Below are 24376 nucleotides of genomic sequence, written 5' to 3'. Positions count from 1 at the left end.
TAGTAGAGTATTTGTCTTAAAATATAGTTCAATTTATTTTTATAATGTAAGAAAATGTGGTGTTTTGTTTGTAAATTTACATTTGTGAATATGAAATTTGTCCAAAAGAATAATGAAATTAATTACATAAAATTGTTTCAGCTTATTTCTATCATAGGTAAAGAATCCAAGCAGTACATCTCTCCATAATAGTGTAAAATCTTCATAAATGTGTTTGATTATAAATCTACTGATGTCTTGCCACAGTTTTCTTACATGAACACAATGCCAAAAAAGATGTAACACTGTTTCTGGGTGGTCATTACAAAAGGAGCAATTTGAGTTTATGTTTTCCTTAAACTTCTTCATATAGTGGTTGGCAGGATAATAGTTATGAATAATTTGAAAGGAAACTTCCTTAATTTTGTTAAAAAGTAGGTATGTGTGTGGCAACATCCAAACTTTTCCCCAACAGATAATATCAATTGAACGTTCCAATAAGGCATGAGATAAGGGTGTAGATACAACATACTCATATCGTTCTGTTGTTGAATGGACCAAAAGAGAACCAAATCTTTCCTACTGATGAGTCAACAGGGTTAACGGAAGGAAGGCTCTGAGGGTCAGGTCTTAACCATTCCTGAATAATAAAGCAACACCTGAGGGAATGGTATCTAAAACAATTGCAAAATCTTTAGATGTTTCAGGGATCTTGTGAAGTGATCAGAATTCCTTATAACTAAGTTTTTTAAAACTCTGCATTTACAAGTTGTCTCACCAATAGGATATTATTTCGGAACCAATATTCTAAAAATAAAGAAGTATTTTTATACAATATATCCCGATTTTATCAGGGCGCTCCTCCGTCCCCGCTTTCTCTCGATGACGTAACTGGCCTTTTCCGGGTGCCCCGCCGCCCTCCCTCACCTCGCCGCCGCCCGCCCGCCCGCTCCGCACCCCTGTAAACAGCTCGTCAGACCGTCCAAGCCCCTCCCCGCCGCCCGCCCCGCCGCCCTGTAAACAGCTCGTCAGACGGTACAAGCCCCTCCCCGCCGCCCGCCCCGCCCCGCCGCCCTGTAAACAGCTCGTCAGACCGTCCAAGCCCCTCCCCGCCGCCCGCCCCGCCGCCCTGTAAACAGCTCGTCAGACGGTACAAGCCCCTCCCCGCCGCCCGCCCCGCCCCGCCGCCCTGTAAACAGCTCGTCAGACCGTCCAAGCCCCTCCCCGCCGCCCGCCCCGCCGCCCTGTAAACAGCTCGTCAGTCCGTCCAAGCCCCTCCCCCAGCTAGCAGCGGTCGCTAACAAGTTAGTGGTGCTAGCAGTGGCTAAGCTACATGCTAGCTGGCGCTTTGAGAAGATGGCAACGGACTGGCAAACTTCAGCTATTGAGCAAGCCGAATTGATATCCAGTCGTCTCAGAGAGCTGTTGTCCACCGGGGAGGGATATATCCGATCGGAGTTTGGGGTGGAATTGGGACTGACGCCTGAGCTGTACCCGTCATGGGCGATTCTCTCCGCGGCGGCCGCGGTGGGGCTGCTGGTCCTGTCGTGGGCCGCGGTCTGTAGCGGACTCTTCGGTGGGAAAAAGCTAGGAGCTCCGGTTACACAAGACAGTGGTGATTCCCTCAAGGCCCAAGTGAATAAGATTGTGAAGCCCGAGGCACAAAATAAAAAGACTAAAAAGAAATCTACTGAAAAGGTAGCTTCACATATTAGCCAGTTGTAAATGGCCATTGTCGTGGCACTGGCAAACTAGCTAGCTGAATATCGAAACCATTTCTAAGATCTTTGTTTTGAAAGTTTACCTTGTAGATAGCTCTCTTCGTTAGTATGAGTCGTCGTATTCTCATGTAATGTTAGTTTGCTTTCAATTCCATGTGAATCATAAATCACCTAACTAGTACTAAGACATGCAAGTTTAACTAACTAGTCAATTTAGCTAGTTTGCGGTAGTAAGCTGCCTGGCTGGTTAATGATAGCTTGTCTGATCACCGCCTGCCTGATGTCTTGGTTTATCATGTTATTTGTCACTCATACACGGCTTCAGAAATAGTTCACATGTTGTCGTTTCTCTCTCAACAGAAGGCTCAGTATAATGGACGAACAGTTCCAGAGCCTCAGGAGGAAGTGACAGAAGAAATTACCAAACCTTCCCCAGAGATTACAACTGAGGTTTGTACCTAACAATAACATATTTTTAAGTCTTCTGAAAGTCTATTTTGGATGACAAGAGGGGAATGTATTTATCCAATTCCAAAAGGCTAAGCGATCCTTGCATCTGTAGTAGTTAGAGTTGATGAAAGCCCTGTCTCCACAGTAGTTAGCGTTGATGAAAGCCCTGTCTCCACAGTAGTTAGAGTTGATGAAAGCCCTGTCTCCACAGTAGTTAGAATTGATGAAAGCCCTGTCTCCACAGTAGTTAGAGTTGATGAAAACCCTGTCTCCACAGTAGTTAGCGTTGATGAAAGCCCTGTCTCCACAGTAGTTAGCGTTGATGAAAGCCCTGTCTCCACAGTAGTTAGCATTGATGAAAGCCCTGTCTCCACAGTAGTTAGCGTTGATGAAAGCCCTGTCTCCACAGTAGTTCGCATTGATGAAAGCCCTGTCTCCACAGTAGTTAGAATTGATGAAAGCCCTGTCTCCACAGTAGTTAGAATTGATGAAAGCCCTGTCTCCACAGTAGTTAGAATTGATGAAAGCCCTGTCTCCACAGTAGTTAGAATTGTTGAAAGCCCTGTCTCCACAGTAGTTAGAGTTGATGAAAGCCCTGTCTCCACATTTTAATGAATGCATTTCTATTGCTTTGTGCCGAAGGAGACACGGTGGCTTCAACACAGCACCCCATCATTCATCTAGTGTGTGTATATATAAATCATTTCAGTAACCCATTACCAGTGAATGACCATAAGGACTAATATTGCTTGCACTTTTTGAAAGTTTGACTTTTTGTTGTCTTTAATTGAATAGGTGAAGAAAACCAAGAAGAAAGCCAAACCCGAGGTTAAACCAGCCAAGAGGGTTTCTGCTGGCGATGGCAAAGAGCCTGATGATGGTATGACCCTTAACCCCTGTATGAACCCGTCACCTTGGTTGACTTCTTTAAACCCTTGTAGCTAAATGTATCCTGCAGAATTCTACTGATTTCATTTAGACTGTGCCGTAGACGACCCTTGTATGAGGCCATAATGGCATTGTTAGGGGATTAGGCAGTGACACACAGGACAAGTCTCAAATGGTACCCTATTCCCTACATAGTGCACTATATGGGGACTAGGGTGTAATTTGGGATGCAAACCTAGTGTCCAACTGAACTTGCTTAGTCAGATGGGTGAGAGGTTATGACTAATGGTTCTGGTCCAGTCCAGGACTTCCAAACTTCATCTGGAAAGTGGCAGTTGTTTGGCCATTCAGCTCGTTGTGTCAAGATCACCGATTTTAGAGAAACATCAAACGTCTGTACATATGTGTCTATATATCGTCTGAAAGCTTAAATTCTTGTTAATATAACTGCACTGTTCAATTTACAGTAGCTAATACTGTGAAAAAATGCCATGCTATTGTTTGAGGAGAGCTCCTAACAACAAAAGTTTTCACCCAGATAGGTTTGATAAATTCACCTCTGAAGGTAAAATGTGTACTTACATTCTGAACTCTTGCTCTGATTTATCATCCAAAGGGTCCCAGAGATAACATGAAGTGTATTTTTGTTAGATAAAATCATTTTTCATATCCTAAAAAGGTCTATACAGCATGCACAATCGATTTTGTTTTTCCACTCGTTCAATTTGCAAAGAAGGGAGTCTGTGAAAATCTAACCCTAAACGTTGTTTGAACGAGTCAAATCATGTTTGTATCTATTCCTCAGAGATCCTAGAAGGTAACCAGACTTCACTATTTCATTAGGGGTGTAGTATATCCTATAGGACATCATATTTGGTCAGAGAGCGACGACTTCATGGCACGACAATGATGCGGGCAGCCATCACTTGAACGGCAATCTTTGTCAAATAAGCACCAATCGGGGTCAAACAAAGCTAGCTAGATAGCCAATGAGCTGGGCTTTACGGGAGTACCCGAAAACCATGTATATGTCATAAAATGTAGCTACCAACCTTACCAACCAAAGTTATGAAAACGGGTTGTTTTGCAAATGTTGAACTTATATGGCTACTAATACTGGGAAAGCTAAATCAAAGTCCAAGTATACAGATTTGACGATATTCTTGCAGAAAAATGGAATATGAATGCGAATGTCGCCTTCACGATTTGCCCAAATGTACCCGTGGACTTCACATAAAGTCTTGAGGATCAGTCATACTCCAAGTTATCCATCTGAAACATTGCACATACACTGCTGCCATCTTGGGGACACTCAGAATTACAACCAGTCCCTAAGAAGTTTTTAATGATTGATGTCATTTGACCTTGACCTTTGTAACATCTAGCTGTGTATAAATGTCCATGTAGGCCAAGCAGTAATTAAGGCTATGCAACTATAAGTTGGATATCTGTATGATGACATTCATTAAAACCTTTAAAAATCACACTTAAAAAGGTTATCAAGCTATGCTTCTAGTTCTGTAGGTATCATCTTTTTCATTAAGAGATGTATAAAGGTGGTCAGGGGGTGGGGGGGTGATGTTTCCCATAGATGCTGATCTTGGATCAGTTCAGGTCATTTCCATGTAAAAGGACACCAACATGACAAATGAAAGCTATGATTGTTTGTATTTGTGAGAAATTAAAGTGTGTGTGTATATACTGTGCATTCGCAAAGTATTCAGACCCCTTCCCTTTTCCACATTTTGTTACTTTACAGACTTATTTAAAAATATATAAAATCATTAATCTACACACAATACCCTGTCATGACAAAGCGAAAACAGGTTTTTAGAAATGTTTTAACATTTATTTATATATATATATTTATATACAGTGGGGCAAAAAAGTATTTAGTCAGCCACCAATTGTGCAAGTTCTCCCACTTAAAAATATGAGGCCTGTAATTTTCATCAATGGTACACTTCAACTATGACAGAAATTTCTTGCAAATTAATTACTTAAAAATCATACAATGTGATTTTCTGGATTTTTGTTTTAGATTCCGTCTCTCACAGTTGAAGTGTACCTATGATTAAAAAAAATACAGACCTCTACATGCTTTGTAAGTAGGAAAACCTGCAAAATTGGCAGTGCCCAGCCAGAGCCCAGATTTGAACCTGATCGAATATCTCTGGAGAGAGCTAAAAATAGCTGGGCAGCGACGCTCCCCTCCAAACCTGACAGCATGAGAGGATCTGCAGAGAAGAATGGGAGAAACTCCCCAAATACAGGGAAAGGGAGATACCTAGTCAGTTGAACAACTGAATGCCTTCAACTGAAATGTGTCTTCCGCAATTAACCCAACCCCTCTGAACCGGGGAGGTGCGGCTTCGGTGCCCGGGGAACAGGGAACTGCCTTGCTCAGTGCCAGAACGACAGATTTTTACCTTGTTAGCTCGATCCAGCAACCTTTCAGTTACTTGCCCAACACTCTAACCACTAGGCTACATGTGTGCCAAGCTTGGTCGTGTCATACTCAAGAAGACTCAAGACTGTAATCGCTGTCAAAGGTTAATCAACAAAGTACTGAGTAAAGTGACTGTATACTTATGTAAATGGGATTTTTTTTTTTCAGTTATTTTTAATACATTTACAAAAATTTCTAAGAACCTTTTTTTGCTTTGTCATTATGGTGTGTTGTGTGTAGATTGGTGGGAAAAAATATTGAATCCCTTTTATAATAAGGTTGTAACGTAACAAAATGTGGAAAAAGTCCAGGTGTCTGAATACTTTCCCAATGCCCTGTATTTTACATTTCCAACCTAAAAAATAGGAAGAAGCAAATGCTTTGATTTCTGGTCAAACAGGAAAAGGAAACATCTACCTGAAGTCTAAGAAGGTATAAATAAACACAATAATGTTGACGTACAGACCTCTGCCAACTAATATGAACACTTTTATATTTAGTTTGACATTTTTTTGCCTTATGTACATTTTAAGAAACATTGCCTTGTGTTTTGAAATTCCATTACCAAAAGCCAACATATTTAAGATATTTAAAACAAATCTCCCTCATGAAGGAGGATAATGAAAGTTCACAGAAGTAATAAGTAAAGAACCTATCAATTCATTTGTTTGATATCAAATTTGTTTATGAATTAAGTGATTAAAACTAAATTCTGTTAGGAAATTGGTAACGGCATTTCTGCAATTTTACATTTTCTACAATGGGAAATAAAAGTAGTCACAAACCACAGTTGGGTTCACAAGTTTGGACAACACAGTAAAGTAAGAGTACTTTAATGTAGAGCACATGAGTTGAGTACACTAGTGGACTGGACTGAACAGTTTTTTACAGTATGCTGAAACTAATGCACTTTTGATACAAAAAAAAAGGTGCAGTACTAGAATTTATGTCTGGTACTTCTGTCAAATGGGGAAGTGTGCTCTTCAAGGATGAATCTCGGTTTCAACTGTACCAGGCAGATGGCAGACAGCGTGTATGGCTTCGTGTGGTTGAGCAGTTTGCTGATGTCAACGTTGTGAACAGAGTTCCCCATGGTGGGGTTACGGTGTGGGCAGGCATAAGCTACTGACAACGAACATAAATTGCCATCGATAAAATCCAATTGAATGCACACAGATACCGTGATGAGATCTTGAGGCCCATTGCCGTGCCATTCATCGGCAGCCATCACCTCATGTTTCAGCATGATAATGTACGGCCCCATGTCCCAAGTTATCACATCAGGTTTCAGCATTATTAATTTTACCTTTAAAAATAATAATAATAAGCACACATAAAACTTGAAAAGGCCATACATGCACATGAATAAAATGTCCCAGTTCTTCCACGGCCTGCATACTCACCAGACATGTCACCTATTGAGCATGTTTGGGATGCTCTGGATTGACGTCTACAACCACATGTTCCAGTTCCCGCCAATATACAGCAACTTCACACAGACATTTGAAGAGGAGTGGAACAACATTCCACAGACCACAATCAACTACCTGATCAACTCTATGAGAAGGAGACATGTCATGCTGCGTGAGGCAAATGGTGGTCACACCAGATACTGACTGGTTTTCTGATCCACACCCCTACTTTTTAAAGTTAACTGTGACCTAAAGATGCAGGTCTGTATTCCCAGTTGTGAAATCCATAGATCATGACCTGATGAATGTATTTACATTTAGCGGTCGACCTTGAACTTTGGCTTCAATGAGGAGGGACAGTCGTTCTCCCCTGCTCCGCACTCATGCTGCACAAAAGTCAACATACTTTAATAATTTAACACGGCATGTAGAAATGTTGAAGCTGTTCATTATTGTTTGCAACACAACAATAGAATGCAAGAGGTACCAGTATTTTAATATTTAAAAAAAATAAATGTAACCTTTTTAACTAGGCAAGTCAGTTTTAGAACACGTCCTTATTTACAATGACGGCCTAACCCAAATCCGGACGACGCTGGGCCCATTGTGTGCTGCCCTATAGGAGCTTCCAGCTTTAATTGGAGGCTGGCTTCCCTTGCTAGCTGACGCTAACATTAATTCACTACCCTACTACTTGGTTTGTGATATGCTAACCATAGTGCAAAATATACTGATTTCAAAGCTGATTGTCCCCAAAACTTTATTAATCACGTCTTTGTCTACCTCACCTCCCGTCTGGTTTCCACTAGATTCCACAGCCACGTTCTGCCTCGCCTCCCATCTGGTTTCCACTAGATTCCACAGCCACGTTCTGCCTCGCCTCCCATCTGGTTTCCACTAGATTCCACAGCCACGTTCTGCCTCGCCTCCCGTCTGGTTTCCACAGCCACGTTCTGCCTCGCCTCCCGTCTGGTTTCCACTAGATTCCACAGCCACGTTCTGCCTCGCCTCCTGTCTGGTTTCCACTAGATTCCACAGCCACGTTCTGCCTCACCTCCCGTCTGGTTTCCACAGCCACGTTCTGCCTCACCTCCCGTCTGGTTTCCACTAGATTCCACAGCCACGTTCTGCCTCGCCTCCCGTCTGGTTTCCACAGCCACGTTCTGCCTCTGGTTTCCACTAGATTCCACAGCCACGTTCTGCCTCGCCTCCCGTCTGGATTCCACAGCCACGTTCTGCCTCGCCTCCTGTCTGGTTTCCACTAGATTCCACAGCCACATTCTGCCTCATGTCGTTCTGCCTCGCTTCCCGTCTGGATTCCACAGCCACGTTCTGCCTCGCCTCCCGTCTGGATTCCACTAGATTCCACAGCCACGTTCTGCTCGCTTCCCGTCTGGTTTCCACTAGATTCCACAGCCACATTCTGCCTCGCTTCCCGTCTGGTTTCCACTAGATTCCACAGCCACATTCTGCCTCATGTCGTTCTGCCTCGCTTCCCGTCTGGATTCCACAGCCACGTTCTGCCTCGCCTCCCGTCTGGATTCCACTAGATTCCACAGCCACGTTCTGCTCGCTTCCCGTCTGGATTCCACTAGATTCCACAGCCACGTTCTGCCTCATGTCGTTCTGCCTCGCTTCCCGTCTGGTTTCCACTAGATTCCACAACCATGTTCTGCCTCATGTCGTTCTGCCTCATGTCGTTCTGCCTCGTGAATAACGTCATTACTTTCTTAGAAACAGTGCACAAGTTTTATAAAAGAGAGCTTCTTCTATGCAAATGTTAATCAGTACAATAACATATGTTCTCTTACAGTTAGGATGGATTTTATTGGCTAATGCTAAGGGGTTGTTTGTCATCTATAGCCCCATGATACCAGCTAAAACAAGCTGACTAACTCGATGCATTCATACTCCTATTGAATGTGTGTTAACCTGTATTGTTGGTGCGGCAGGGTAGCCTAGTGGTGTGATATCAGCTGATGTACGAAGGGCTATATAAATACATTTGATTTGATATTGAACAGCGCAGTAGCTGAGATTATCTGTCTGGATAAAGTGTAATTCTGGGACTTTTTGGCTAATACGCCTTTGTTTTTATGTCATGATGGTATCAGGTATCATGATATTTAAACCTGGTATCGAAGTAAAAATTCTGATATCATGACAACACTAGTACTGGACTGTAGTCTAATCTACTATGCTTTGATATCCAAACTTGAGAAACATGGAAGTCTATGATTGGTTCAGATTTGGTCCGGACCAACCAAATTTGGTTGTGTTTGGGCTCATTAAAATAATAGCCAGTGTGTAGAAAAATACCAAAATATGCAAAGGAGGATATTGTGTATTTCTTCCTTTTTTTAGTGTATCTATTTAGGATACATCACCATTAAGAGAATGATATTCATATCTGTAATTATGGATTTCTGTTTAGTTCAGATCAAGGATCCACGCTCCGTTACCACTAGTCTGCTACTGGGTATACTTCACTTACTGTAGTTCATTAACCCAAAATAGATTTTTTTCAATGTGTCATGTCATAGCTGACACCCCATTTATTTCTGCAGACATTTTTTATCTTAATCCAGAGTAGATATTTAAGAGTTTTTGGAAAACGTGGACACAACTTTTTGTGTGATTTTACTGAAATTCTGTTACCAAATGCACAGCTTTTGCAAATGCACAGCTCTTTCAGTACATGTTTTTGGAAAATGTTATAAGTAGTCCTTGTGCATAGAGTTTTATGGTTTGTTAAACTTCGAAATCATTTTTTTTATTTGGCATACATTTGAAATGGAAAATCAGTCTCGGCGCAAATACCCTCAATGTTAAAATGTGGGAGGGGAAGCTGATCCTACATCTTTACCTAGGGGAAGATTCACCCCAGATCTCTTAAAGGTAGGGAGATGAAACAACAATTTATAATCCTAGTAGATTTAAAGAAGCCAAACCCCTGCTCTCTCTTCCAGGTGCAACAACATTTATAATCCTAGTAGATTTAAAGAAGCCAAACCCCTGCTCTCTCTTCCAGGTGCAACAACATTTATAATCCTAGTAGATTTAAAGAAGCCAAACCCCTGCTCTCTCTTCCAGGTGCAACAACATTTATAATCCTAGTAGATTTAAAGAAGCCAAACCCCTGCTCTCTCTTCCAGGTGCAACAACATTTATAATCCTAGTAGATTTAAAGAAGCCAAACCCCTGCTCTCTCTTCCAGGTGCAACAACATTTATAATCCTAGTAGATTTAAAGAAGCCAAACCCCTGCTCTCTCTTCCAGGTGCAACAACATTTATAATCCTAGTAGATTTAAAGTAGATTTAAAGAAGCCAAACCCCTGCTCTCTCTTCCAGGTGCAACAACATTTATAATCCTAGTAGATTTAAAGAAGCCAAACCCCTGCTCTCTCTTCCAGGTGCAACAACATTTATAATCCTAGTAGATTTAAAGAAGCCAAACCCCTGCTCTCTCTTCCAGGTGCAACAACATTTATAATCCTAGTAGATTTAAAGAAGCCAAACCCCTGCTCTCTCTTCCAGGTGCAACAACATTTATAATCCTAGTAGATTTAAAGAAGCCAAACCCCTGCTCTCTCTTCCAGGTGCAACAACATTTATAATCCTAGTAGATTTAAAGAAGCCAAACCCCTGCTCTCTCTTCCAGGTGCAACAACATTTATAATCCTAGTAGATTTAAAGAAACCAAACCCCTGCTCTCTCTTCCAGGTGCGTGGGAGACTAAGGTGAGTAACCGGGAGAAGCGGCAGCAGAAGAGGAAGGAGAAGGGGCCTGACGGGTCAGGAAGCCCGGAGGGGGTGCCGGTACCTCAACGCCAGGTGGAACAGCCTCCTCTCACCGCCACGGTCAACAGGAAGAACAGAGGTATGCCATCTGTATTAGGCTGGTAACTTTCCCATGTCTCCCAGAAATCCTGGTTGGAAGATCATCAGAATCAGTAAGGAATAAATAGGAAATCTGTGACTCTGGGCATTTTGGGAAAGTTACTGAGAGCTTGCAACCCTATAGCACTGACTCACTGTGTCTTTTGTCTTCACAAAGTGTGCCAGAGGCTCTCAAGGATATGTACCGGTGTGTAGTTAAAAAATGTACTACATTGAACAGAGACGTATGTGTATGAAGCCGTTTATAGGGCCAGTTTATTCCGAAGCATGTCATATTTCGCTCCCTTTTTAGTTGGGTTTGAACACCTGAAACTCCTTTCACTCCTCTCCTGAGTAGGGCTCCGGTATTATGTGATCTCCTGGGTAGGGCTCCGGTATTATGTGATCTCCTGGGGAGGGCTCCGGTGTTATGTGGTCTCCTGAGGAGGGCTCCAGTGTTATGTGATCTCCTGAGTAGGGCTCCGGTGTTATGTGATCTCCTGAGTAGGGCTCCAGTGTTATGTGATCTCCTGGGGAGGGCTCCAGTGTTATGTGATCTCCTGGGGAGGGCTCCAGTGTTATGTGATCTCCTGGGGAGGGCTCCAGTGTTATGTGATCTCCTGGGGAGGGCTCCAGTGTTATGTGATCTCCTGGGGAGGGCTCCAGTGTTATGTGATCTCCTGGGGAGGGCTCCAGTGTTATGTGATCTCCTGGGGAGGGCTCTTTAGTTTGTTCTCTCCATTGAGACAGTGTCTTCTCTTCCCCCTTAGAGCCCTTGCACCTGAGGCCTGGGAAAGGAGATTCTTTCACGACACCAGGTAAAGTAACGCTGTCTCCTGGTCTGATTCTTGTCCCGTCAATAACTGAACTGTTCAATCCTGTACAGACATATTTTATTCTGGATGGTCCTTTCCTGTGAAGAACACAGCTTGTTGCATCCAGCTGAGTGTGTCCATGGAAGGATAACATGTCTCCCTCCCTCTAGTGTCCACCAGCTGGAGAGAGGAGCCGTCAGTGAATGGTGGAGGGTGGCCAGATATCTCCATGAAGCTGCCCACCCATATATGCTCTTCAGACGGGGAGAAGTGGCCGGCCATCCCTAAAGGACCCCGACACTTGAAATCTGAACCCACCTGGAGACAGGACACTGAAGGTAACCTACTGGGCTTACACCTAACCCTACCTGGGCACACCTAACCCTACCTGGGCACACCTAACCCTACCTGGGCACACCTAACCCTACCTGGGCACACCTAACCCTACCTGGGCTTAACCCTAACCCTACCTGGGCTTAACCCTAACCCTACCTGGGCTTAACCCTACCCTACCTGGGCTTAACCTACCCTAACCCTAACCCTACCTGGGCTGAAGGTAACCTACTAACACACCTAACCACACCTAACCTGGGTACAGGACACTGAAGGTAACCTACTGGGGACTTAACCCTAACCCTACCTGGGCACACCTAACCCTACCTGGGCACACCTAACCCTACCTGGGCACACCTAACCCTACCTGGGCACACCTAACCCTACCTGGGTACAGGACACTGAAGGTAACCTACTGGGCTTAACCCTAACCCTGGGTACCTGGGCACACCTAACCCTACCTGGGTACAGGACACTGAAGGTAACCTACTGGGCTTAACCTAACCCTACCTGGGTACCCTAACCCTACCTGGGCACACCTAACCCTACCTGGGCACACCTAACCCTACCTGGGTACAGGACACTGAAGGTAACCTACTGGGCTTAACCCCCTACCTGGGCACACCTAACCCTACCTGGGTACAGGACACTGAAGGTAACCTACTGGGCTTAACCCTACCCTAACCCTACCCTGGGTACACCTAACCCTACCTGGGCACACCTAACCCTACCTGGGTAACCCTACCTGGGCACACTGAAGGTAACCCTACCTGGGCACACACTGAAGGTAACCTACCTGGGCTTACACCCTAACCTGGGCACCCTAACCCTACCTGGGTACAGGACACTGAAGGTAACCTACTGGGCTTAACCCTAACCCTACCTGGGTACAGGACACTGAAGGTAACCTACTGGGCTTAACCCTAACCCTACCTGGGTACACCTAACCCTACCTGGGCACACCTAACCCTACCTGGGCACACCTAACCCTACCTGGGTACAGGACACTGAAGGTAACCTACTGGGCTTAACCCTAACCCTACCTGGGCACACCTAACCCTACCTGGGTACAGGACACTGAAGGTAACCTACTGGGCTTAACCCCCTAACCCCCTACCTGGGCACACCTAACCCTACCTGGGTACACCTAACCCTACCTGGGCACACCTAACCCTACCTGGGCACACCTAACCCTACCTGGGCACACCTAACCCTACCTGGGTACAGGACACTGAAGGTAACCTACTGGGCTTAACCCTAACCCACCTGGGGATAGGACACTGAAGGTAACCTACTGGGCTTAACCCTAACCCACCTGGGGATAGGACACTGAAGGTAACCTACTGGGCTTAACCCTAACCCACCTGGGGATAGGACACTGAAGGTAACCTACTGGGCTTAACCCTAACCCACCTGGGGATAGGACACTGAAGGTAACCTACTGGGCTTAACCCTAACCCACCTGGGGATAGGACACTGAAGGTAACCTACTGGGCTTAACCCTAACCCTACCTGGGTACAGGACACTGAAGGTAACCTACTGGGCTTAACCCTAACCCTACCTGGGTACAGGACACTGAAGGTAACCTACTGGGCTTAACCCTAACCCTACCTGGGTACAGGTCACTGAAGGTAACCTACTGGGCTTAACCCTAACCCACCTGGGGATAGGACACTGAAGGTAACCTAGGCTTGGGTTTGGATGGTGGAGTCATCATCTTGGTCCTGTTAAAGTTTTATTTTTTATTTTTTTTAAGAGGTTGGACTTTTAGCATGTATAGCATTTTAGCACGTATAGCATTTTAGCACATATAGCATTTTAGCATGTATAGCATTTTAGCACATTGTCACCTCGTCAGTCAGTATGCGTTACACCTGTGCTGTCTGCCTTCTTGTTAGTGGGAAGGTGTTTCACCTGTGTTGGCCCAGGTGCTATTTAGGAGTGGCTGGCCCAGCCCAGTGCTCCATTGGAGCGTGAGAGATGTTGGGGAGAGCTACACTTCACATCAGCTGAGGTGTGAATTAATGCTCAAGCTATATAAGGTTGAAAGAAGTCTGAGTTTTGGTTTTCCCTGTTGGTTTTGCTCCATATTCTTTTTACTCCCTATCCTAAGTTGTGGGTTTTTACCGCCCTTCATCCAGGACCAGCCCCTGGGTCAAAAAGCAGACCTTCCTACAAAGCACAGTGGGGAGAGAGAGCTCACACCTCCTTTCGACGTAACGTCTCAGTGTACGCAAGTCTGCGGTAGGAAACTCACCGACAGGTCTTGCTCTAAGATCTGCCTTGTCAAAATCTACCCAACAGGCAACCGAGAGAGAGCAGTGAAATTCTATACCATCCTCGACGAGCAAAGCAACAGATCATTGGTACAAGGCCCCAGCTCTCCCTACTCTCTTAAGACCTGCGCTGGAGTGATGGAGACAGTTGGAAGAAGAGCCAACGGCTACCAGGTAGAATCTATGGATGGGCAAGTCAGTCTTCCGCTGCCAACTCTCATCGAGTGTAATGAGATCCAGAACACCCGATTTGAGAAACCAACTCCAGACGTAGCGCTCCACCATGCTCACCTCATCCCAGAACTCGAACCCAAGGCTCTCATCATGCTCCTTCTTGGAAGAGACATTACCAGAGTCTACAAGGTGCGCAAGCAAATTAATGGGTCCCATGACTTACCTTACACCAAGAAGTTTGACCTCGGATGGGTCATAATAGGCCATGTCTGCCTATGCAGTGCTGCTTGGGGCTCAACTGGGCCCTCAGGACCGATACTTTCACCTTCAAGGTAGCCGAAGATGAGAAGCTCTTCACATACCGAGGAGTGCGATCAACTTGGAACAACTTCCTTACGCTTTTCAAGGTTCTCCACGTGGAAGTCGCCGACTCGTGCCATCACTCACCTCGTCCACGTCCCTCGTCTCTTTATCAACACTATTGCGGGAAAAAACAGCAACTGTAAGGGCTGGCACTACTGTCAGACAGCATGCACACCAGACAGATGCTCTCAGTCAAAGGATATCGTCATACAGACAGTCCAAGAGGAAATCAATCCAAGAGAGTTTGAGTGGATCAGGAACCAGGAAAAAATTCCTTACGAAAGCTCTCTGAGAGCCTTAGATCCATTGGGCGGCAGGGTAGCCTAGTGGTTGGAGCGTTGGACTAGTAACCGAAAGGTTGCAAGTTCGAATCCCCAAGCTGACAAGGTACAAATCTGTCGTTCTGCCCCTGAACAGGCAGTTAACCCACTGTTCCTAGGCCGTCATTGAAAATAAGAATTTGTTCTTAACTGACTTGCCTAGTAAAATAAAGGTAAAATAAAAAATAAATAAAATCAAGGTTAAAAAAATAAAACTTATAAAAGACGGCCTGCTGAGAGTTGGGGGTCGCATCACAGAAGCAAAACATGGACATGACGAGAAGAACCCCCTGATCATCCCAGGGAAACATCACGTCGCAACTTTACTGGTGAGACACAAACGGATCCAACATCAGGGATGCCTTTTCACAGAGGGAGCCATCCGTACAACCGGTCTTTGGATAGTTGGCGGTGAAAGGTGCGTGAACAGCATCATCCACCAGTATCACCTGTCGGAGACTTCGCTGTCCTCCTTAGGCACAGAAGATGGCCAGCCTTCCTGCTGATCGTCTTTCCACCGAACCTCCGTTCACCCATTTCGGACTGGATGTGTTTGGTCCATGGACCGTTGCCTCTCGCCAGACAAGAGGCCTCGCCCACAGTAAGTGGTGGGCCGTCATATTCACCTGTATGAGCGTGAGAGCCGTTAATATTGAAGTCCTTGAGTCATTGGATACATCAAGCTTTATCAGCGCCCTGAGGGGTTTCTTCTCGATCCAAGGCCCAGCAAAGCAGATTCATTCCAACCGTGGGACCAATTTCATTGGGGCCTGCAAGGAACATAAGATCCCCTCGAACATCAACAACGACTCGGTGGATACCTACCTGTCAGAACAGGGCTGCATCTGGATATTCAAACCCCCACATGCCTCTCACATGGGTGGTGCCTGGGAGAGGATGATTGGTGTAGAATCCAGGATTCTCCTTGCTGTGTTCCTCCAACAGGGTCATTCAACGCTAAATCACGAAACGCTCATTACTCTGTTGGCAGAAGTGGCTGCCATCATCAATGCCAGACCTCTGGTTCCAGTCTCTACAGATCCAGATGACCCCCTCATACTTACACCTGCTGCTCTCCTCACACAGAAAGTGAGTATCCCTTCGAGTCCTGCTGGCGACTATGGAGCCAAGGACCTCTTTAAGCGGCAGTGACTTCAGGTTCAACATCTTGCAAATACCTTCTGGGATAGGTGGAGGAAACCATACCTGTCTTCACTTCAGATAAGAAGGAAGTGGCAGTCAAACCAGCCCAACCTTGAGCCTGGAAGCATTGTCCTCCTCAAAGACAAACAAGTGAATGAATGGCCTGTTGGACTGGTAACTCAGGTCTTCCCCGGCAAGGATGGTAAAGTCGAGGTTAGACTCTGCAAGCAAGAAGGAACTAAGTTCTTTATTAGGCCCGTCACAGAGACGGTCCTGCTCCTCCCTCCAGAGGTCTAAACAAACAAGTTCTCTTATATGGACATTCCATAGTTATCAGTGGTTATCAGTTCTAATACTTACCTATATTACTAACCTTGAATTTAGCTCCCCCTAGTGTTGATCTGGAGTATTTTCCTTTACTGAGAAAATAGACCTGTTAGGAGGAAGTTGTTCATTGTTGCCTCATGTAGAGCTCAGAGTGCTGTTTCCGTTGTCTGCTTACGATCTTCGTCCATCCATTACGTTGTATGCCTTAGGAAGCTTTATCATTTAGTATTTTCATTCCTTTTGCATACATCTTTCCTTTCAGAGCATTATTTGGATGTGTATGTGTACTTTGTGGAATAGATGGACAGCACTAGCTTAATTGCTACAGTATGTTAGCCTAGCTTTTACTTGTTGTCAGTGTGAGCAAAATATCAGGTTACATTCATATCTAGTTTGTATTTTAGGACAGATTACATTGGTTTATGCAGACATTATTGTCTTTGTCTCAGTTTCATGCTGTTTCAACTCAATACATCTTGTGAACATGGAGATCATGCCTTGAGGATTATTGATGTGAAGGCGTTTAACTTGCTGTTAAAATATGCACTGTAATGCATATGGAGGTCAGTACGGTGTGTGTCAGTGCTGTGTGTAAGTTGACTCTGCAAATAACCTGGAATTTCCAACACATTGTTCCTTATTAAAACATGAAGTGATGCAGTCAGTCTCCCCTCAACTCTTAGCCAAGAGACACTGGCAGCATAGTATTAATATCAGTCCTCTGATTACAATGAAGAGCAAGACCTGCCGCTCTGTTCTGGGCCAGAAGCACCTTAACTCAGTCCTTCTTTGCAGCACTGGACCACATGGCTGGACAATAACCAAGAATGCACTGTACCTGGCTAGTTACGGCTAAGGTTGAAAAGCCAAACAGGTTATGGTCAATAACATCAAATGTTGTGCTGTTGGTTCCCATTATTTGGCAGAGCCTACCTTATCATTCCATTTAATACCCTTGTTCCCATCAGTTGGTATAGCCCACCATATCGTTTGCTTCCTTTGAACGCTGTCACAGCCGTGTTGCTGAGAATCATTAGTACCAGTTGATAATATTGATATAAAAGACATGTCGGCTAATTAAATAATTATGCAGCGCAGCTCAAAACCTAACAGTTTGAACCCGACGCATGGCGCAATAGTTGGCTGTGTCATCACACAGTTCCATGATTAGTGCAGGCAATAGACGAGGGTATAACCTAGTTTTGTACAGTGTTCTCCCTGTTATAATTCTATGTACACTAATCTTCCAACATTACCATGGGTTGAAGAACTGAATGAATCAAACCACCATTTTCTTTATTTTGTGTGAAGCCTTTCCAGGCCAGTTTAAATACTTAACTAAACCTAAATAATCTACACAATCAGAGTATTTTTCAATCTACCATTTGGTGCTGAACTGGAGACACTTATTTAGATGACTTTCGTTAAATTACATTTATTCAGAGTGGACAAGGTAGCCACACCTACAAGGCATGTTACACGACTGAATTGAGCCCCACAGTAGATGTGTCATAATACCCATAAAACCTAGTGGTCAAACGGAAATGGTTCCAATCGTTTTCCCACCATCCCCACCATAGGGGATTTTTAGAAACATTTAAAATAAGGGCTGTGTTTCGTGTAGAGTGATGTTTTGATAACCATGTAAATTGAGGACAAGGTGACTTCTATCAATATATTCGTCTCTATTTACTCTGATTTGACAAATGCTAATTAGCATCAAAGTAAACATCATGCAAAACTACAAATCCCTGCAAGCTCCTGACACCTTTGCTAACAGGTATTTTGTCAATTAAAACTTACAAAAGACTGTTAACAGAATTGTACATTTTTAAAGCAATTTATCCTATTTAATCTTTACTACTGTTAGTCTTTGGTTTTTCCATTTATATTTCGAGGTTGGACATTAGCACGTAGGGCGCACAGATTTGGTGTTACCTCGTTAGTCAGTATGTGTTACACCTTTGCTGGCCCAGGTGATATTTAAGAGTGGATGAGTGGATGGCCCAGTGCTTCAGTTGTCTTATAAAAAATACAATTTTAAAAATCCTTTATCTGATCTTCATTGTTTTCATTTTGCCCCACTTTTTTGTTTGTGTCCTTGGTGTGGGTTTTAATTGTTTTCCTCTTATTGGGAAAATTTAGTGTAATGGTGGGTGTCTTTTAGGTCCCAGTTGTTGTTGCTAGTCATCTTTCAGTGGACCCCCACCCCCATGAGTACCTTTCAGAACCTCCCCTAGAACCCCCCACACACACACCTGTTTCATTTTGGTTGTTGATGATTCTGTTAGTTCCCTCTTCTGTTTGAGATAGTTTATTTGGTTTTCTCGCTGGGAAACGTCACACTACAGTTAGCTAACATTAGATAGTTAATCCAGAGATTCTTCCCTTTGTCTCGATTCGTCAGTCTCGTCCAGATCATCATGGCATTTGTTAGCCACATTAGCAGCTAATTAGCGTTTCATTTTGGGGGGTGGGTTAATTATAAGCGGATATTATAATAAAAGTCACCTTGTCCCAGAGAGATTTACATGGTTATCAAAACGCCACGCCAAGGTAAACCTACAAGGGTTTCTAAAATTCCATATGGGAATAACAAATACTGCAATAAACGATTCGAAAAATTGCCCTGTTTGACTGCTAGGTTTTATGGGTATTATGACTCATACTGTGATACTGTGGTACTATAAGGTAAGTCTGAATACCAAATACTGAGACGTGTGTACGAAAGGTATACATTCATAAGTCTGAATACCAAATACTGAGAAGTGTGTACGAACGGTACATTCAGAAGTCTGAATACCAAATAATGAGAAGTGTGTACGAACGGTACATTCAGAAGTCTGAATACCAAATACTGAGACGTGTGTACGAACGGTACATTCAGAAGTCTGAATACCAAATAATGAGAAGTGTGTACGAACGGTACATTCAGAAGTCTGAATACCAAATAATGAGACGTGTGTACGAACGGTACATTCAGAAGTCTGAATACCAAATACTGAGACGTGTGTACGAACGGTACATTCAGAAGTCTGAATCGGCCTCTTAACGTTTCCATCTGTTAGATGGATTTGAGAATGCCAACTGAATTTCGAAGCTTTTGTGTTTTTCTGGATGTTCTGTGATAACAACAGTCTATTGGTTTATTCCTTCCAGGGTCGTGGAGTGGGGTTGATGGGAGGATGAAGAATGAACTAAACACATTACCCTCTGTACTTGGACTGAAGACTATAGGTGATTAACACTTATTACTGATGTCAGGGACTGTAGAATGGACTATTTTGTATGGTTTGAGGAAGGCTAAGATGCTCTCTGTCTCTCTCTCTGTCTCTCTCTCTGTCTCTGTCTCTGTCTCTCTCTCTCTCTCTCTCTGTCTCTCTCCTCCAGAGCACATCACCCATCCTGCCTCTGAGCTGCAGTGGGAATGCCCCTCTCCTTCTGATGAGTGGTCAGGATTAAGTAAGAAACAATTAATTTAGAGTAAATATAGCAACTGTGCTGTGATTTCTGCCTTCACTGGGTGGGTACGATATGTAACTGGTATTTTCTCTGTTCTGTTTCCAGGCGGTATTGCAGCAGCGGACCCCAGCTCAGACTGGAACGCCCCTACGGAGCTGTGGGGGAACTATGAGGGACCCCCGGTGGTAGAGGCCCCCGGCCCCCCGCCCCAGGACACTGCACCCAACCACCCCCAGGGGGCACAGGGGTCAGACGATGACAAGGAGAAGGATGACTCTGCCGGGGGGGCTGCCAGGTCCAAGAAGAAGAAGAATAGGAAGAAAAAAGCTGAGGAAGGTGGTCCTACAGGCCAGGTAACAGACGTGTGGTGCTACAGGCCAGGTGACAGACGTGTGGTGCTACAGGCTGAGGTGACAGACGTGTGGTGCTACAGGCCAGGTGACAGACGTGTGGTGCTACAGGCCAGGTTACAGACGTGTGGTGCTACAGGCCAGGTGACAGACGTGTGGTGCTACAGGCCAGGTGACAGACGTGTGGTGCTACAGGCCAGGTGACAGACGTGTGGTGCTACAGGCCAGGTGACAGACGTGTGGTGCTACAGGCCAGGTGACAGACGTGTGGTGCTACAGGCCAGGTGACAGACGTGTGGTGCTACAGGCCAGGTGACAGACGTGTGGTGCTACAGGCCAGGTGACAGACGTGTGGTGCTACAGGCCAGGTGACAGACGTGTGGTGCTACAGGCCAGGTGACAGACGTGTGGTGCTACAGGCCAGGTGACAGACGTGTGGTGCTACAGGCCAGGTGACAGACGTGTGGTGCTGACAGACGTGTGGTGCTACAGGCCAGGTGACAGACGTGTGGTGCTACAGGCCAGGTGACAGACGTGTGGTGCTACAGGCCAGGTGACAGACGTGTGGTGCTACAGGCCAGGTGACAGACGTGTGGTGCTACAGGCCAGGTGACAGCCCAGGTGACAGACGTGTGGTGCTACAGGCCAGGTGACAGACGTGTGGTGCTACAGGCCAGGTGACAGACGTGTGGTGCTACAGGCCAGGTGACAGACGTGTGGTGCTACAGGCCAGGTGACAGACGTGTGGTGCTACAGGCCAGGTGACAGACGTGTGGTGCTACAGGCCAGGTGACAGACGTGTGGTGCTACAGGCCAGGTGACAGACGTGTGGTGCTACAGGCCAGGTGACAGACGTGTGGTGCTACAGGCCAGGTGACAGGCCAGGTGACAGTGTGGTGCTACAGGCCAGGTGACAGACGTGTGGTGCTACAGGCCAGGTGACAGACGTGTGGTGCTACAGGCCAGGTGACAGACGTGTGGTGCTACAGGCCAGGTGACAGACGTGTGGTGCTACAGGCCAGGTGACAGACGTGTGGTGCTACAGGCCAGGTGACAGACGTGTGGTGCTACAGGCCAGGTGACAGGTGTGGTGCTACAGGCCAGGTGACAGACGTGTGGTGCTACAGGCCAGGTGACAGACGTGTGGTGCTACAGGCCAGGTGACAGACGTGTGGTGCTACAGGCCAGGTGACAGACGTGTGGTGCTACAGGCCAGGTGACAGACGTGTGGTGCTACAGGCCAGGTGACAGACGTGTGGTGCTACAGGCCAGGTGACAGACGTGTGGTGCTACAGGCCAGGTGACAGACGTGTGGTGCTACAGGCCAGGTGACAGACGTGTGGTGCTACAGGCCAGGTGACAGGCGTGTGGTGCTACAGGCCAGGTGACAGACGTGTGGTGCTACAGGCCAGGTGACAGACGTGTGGTGCTACAGGCCAGGTGACAGACGTCTGGTGCTACAGGCCAGGTGACAGACGTCTGGTGCTACAGGCCAGGTGACAGGCGTCTGGTGCTACAGGCCAGGTGACAGACGTGTGGTGCTACAGGCCAGGTGACAGACGTCTGGTGCTAGGCCAGGTGACAGACGTCTGGTGCTACAGGCCAGGTGACAGACGTGTGGTGCTACAGGCCAGGTGACAGACGTGTGGTGCTACAGGCCAGGTGACAGACGTGTGGTGCTACAGGCCAGGTGACAGACGTGTGGTGCTACAGGCCAGGTGACAGGCGTGTGGTGCTACAGGCCAGGTGACAGACGTGTGGTGCTACAGGCCAGGTGACAGACGTGTGGTGCTACAGGCCAGGTGGCAGACGTGTGGTGCTACAGGCCAGGTGGCAGACGTGTGGTGCTGCAGGCCAGGTGACAGACGTGTGGTGCTACAGGCCAGGTGGCAGACGTGTGGTGCTGCAGGCCAGGTGACAGACGTGTGGTGCTGCAGGCCAGGTGACAGGTGTGGTGCTGCAGGCCAGGTGACAGACGTGTGGTGCTGCAGGCCAGGTGACAGACGTGTGGTGCTGCAGGCCAGGTGACAGACGTGTGGTGCTGCAGGCCAGGTGACAGACGTGTGGTGCTGCAGGCCAGGTGACAGACGTGTGGTGCTGCAGGCCAGGTGACAGACGTGTGGTGCTGCAGGCCAGGTGACAGACGTGTGGTGCTGCAGGCCAGGTGACAGACGTGTGGTGCTGCAGGCCAGGTGACAGACGTGTGGTGCTGCAGGCCAGGTGACAGACGTGTGGTGCTACAGGCCAGGTGACAGACGTGTCTGCATCCCAAATGGCTAAGAAAGCTGTAATGAATATCTAGTATTCTACATGACAGAGAATGATGTGTTGTATTTCCAGTGTCCTGTAACATTGTAACGTCTTGAGCAGTTGAAACAGGATGTGAATGATGTGTTGTATTTCCAGTGTCCTGTAACATTGTAACGTCTTGAGCAGTTGAAACAGGATGTGAAAGATGTGTTGCTGGTCATATTTGCAGCCTATTCCCTATATACAGTAGTGCAGTGTTTTTAACCAAGACCCCTGGTCAAAAGTAGTACACTATAAAGGGTGCTATTTGGGACTCAGCCCCTTGACTATGGTGTGTTGTGTAACCAGGTGTGACTTCTCCTTCTCTGTACAGGTGACCTCTGACAGCATGACAGTCACACCAGTGGAGAGTTCAGCACTTCCCCCAGCAGGGACCAAACAGTCCATCTCCCAGCCGTCCTCACAGAGTAAGATACTAGTAGTAGCAACCTTAACCATAGTTTACGTCCAAAATGGCACCCTATTCCCTTTTATAGCGCACTACTTTCTAAATAGGGTGCCATTTTGGGACAGTCAGTGTGTTGCTACTCATGTGTATCAACACTGAACAGAAGGCAGATCAGATCTCTCTCATTGTAAGAAAATAGTTTGGCTTCACAATGGTTGGTGTCACTACTGCTGACTTGCTTTTCCATAATAAATATAATGTATTTCTGTTTTTGACACATTGTCCATTCTTTTCTCTTCAGAAATATCCGACCCGAGCTTCGATGCTCCCAAGCCGTCCCAGAAGAAGAAGAGCCGGAAAGAGACAGGAAGTTAAGAAACAAGAACCCACATGAATTATTATGCAAAAGGATTGTTCAATGTGTTATAAATGCAATCAATCATTTGCAAGTACAGACTTTTATACAGAATAGTTTGACTGTACTTTTTAAATATCCCCAAAAAAGAGAGAACAGCTCATTTAGCTGGGGACTGGTCCTATCAGGGGACCAGTCCCCTAACCTATTACACTAAATGCTACACTGAAGTGGAATAGGGGGTTTAGGAGGGAGGTTGTTAACTTGCGGTGAGGTAGAAGTTTGTGAATTATTCAAAAGTAGCCTGTGTACCGGAGTCCTAGCTAGCTAGCTGGTACAGTGTCGCCCCACCTCCCACCTGTGTACCGGAGTCCTAGCTAGCTAGCTGGTACGGTGTCGCCCCCCACCTCCTGCCTGTGTACCAGAGTCCTAGCTAGCTAGCTAGTACAGTGTGTGTGTCCCCACCTCCTGCCTGTGTACCAGAGTCCTAGCTAGCTAGCTAGTACAGTGTGTGTGTGTCCCCACCTCATGCCTGTGTACCAGAGTCCTAGCTAGCTAGCTAGTACAGTGTCGCCCCCCCACCTCCTGCCTGTGTACCAGAGTCCTAGCTAGCTAGCTGGTACAGTGTCGCCCCACCTCCCACCTGTGTACCGGAGTCCGAGCTAGCTAGCTGGTACAGTGTCGCCCCACCTCCCACCTATGTACCAGAGTCCTAGCTAGCTAGCTGGTACAGTGTCGCCCCCACCTCCTGCATGTGTACCAGAGTCCTAGCTAGCTAGTACAGTGTCGCCCCCACCTCCTGCCTGTGTACCAGAGTCCTAGCTAGCTGCTGGTACAGTGTCGCCCCACCTCCCGCCTGTGTACCGGGGTCCTAGCTAGCTAGCTGGTACAGTGTCGCCCCCACCTCCCGCCTGTGCTAGCTGGTACAGTGGCCTGTGTCCTAGCTAGCTAGCTGGTACAGTGTCGCCCCCACCTCCTGCC

General features: G+C 46.2%; 2 protein-coding genes and 1 long non-coding RNA gene across 5 annotated transcripts; all 3 read left to right on the top strand.

Moving 5' to 3' along the window:
• Window positions 1-1232: 1232 nt before the first annotated feature.
• LOC112236592 (protein LYRIC-like) lies at window positions 1233-24296 on the top strand. Its single transcript, XM_042295047.1, has 11 exons — window positions 1233-1677; window positions 2061-2150; window positions 2946-3030; window positions 10624-10779; window positions 11549-11596; window positions 11764-11931; window positions 19690-19767; window positions 19921-19992; window positions 20098-20345; window positions 22966-23059; window positions 23342-24296. Exons 1-11 carry the CDS (start codon window positions 1336-1338, stop codon window positions 23413-23415), a joined length of 1455 nt encoding a protein of 484 aa, XP_042150981.1. The 5' UTR covers window positions 1233-1335; the 3' UTR covers window positions 23416-24296.
• On the top strand, window positions 15160-17218 carry LOC112236593. Its single transcript, XM_024405190.2, has one exon. It carries the CDS (start codon window positions 15547-15549, stop codon window positions 16210-16212), a length of 666 nt encoding a protein of 221 aa, XP_024260958.1. The 5' UTR covers window positions 15160-15546; the 3' UTR covers window positions 16213-17218.
• Window positions 20405-21430, top strand: LOC121839025. Of its 3 annotated transcripts, none has more exons than XR_006078539.1 (4): window positions 20405-20458; window positions 20840-20923; window positions 20964-21215; window positions 21253-21430. It is a non-coding gene; the product is annotated as an uncharacterized LOC121839025 (long non-coding RNA). The 3 variants fall into 3 exon arrangements; XR_006078537.1 differs by lacking the exon at window positions 20405-20458 and adding an exon at window positions 20468-20794; XR_006078538.1 differs by lacking the exon at window positions 20405-20458 and adding an exon at window positions 20468-20794 and having other exon boundaries at window positions 20840-20951; window positions 20992-21215.
• Window positions 24297-24376: the final 80 nt, after the last annotated feature.

This window comes from Oncorhynchus tshawytscha, linkage group LG13 (assembly GCF_018296145.1).
Source record: "Oncorhynchus tshawytscha isolate Ot180627B linkage group LG13, Otsh_v2.0, whole genome shotgun sequence".
Classification (NCBI taxonomy): Eukaryota; Metazoa; Chordata; class Actinopteri; order Salmoniformes; family Salmonidae; genus Oncorhynchus; species Oncorhynchus tshawytscha.
This window is presented reverse-complemented; position numbering and strand designations above follow the sequence as displayed.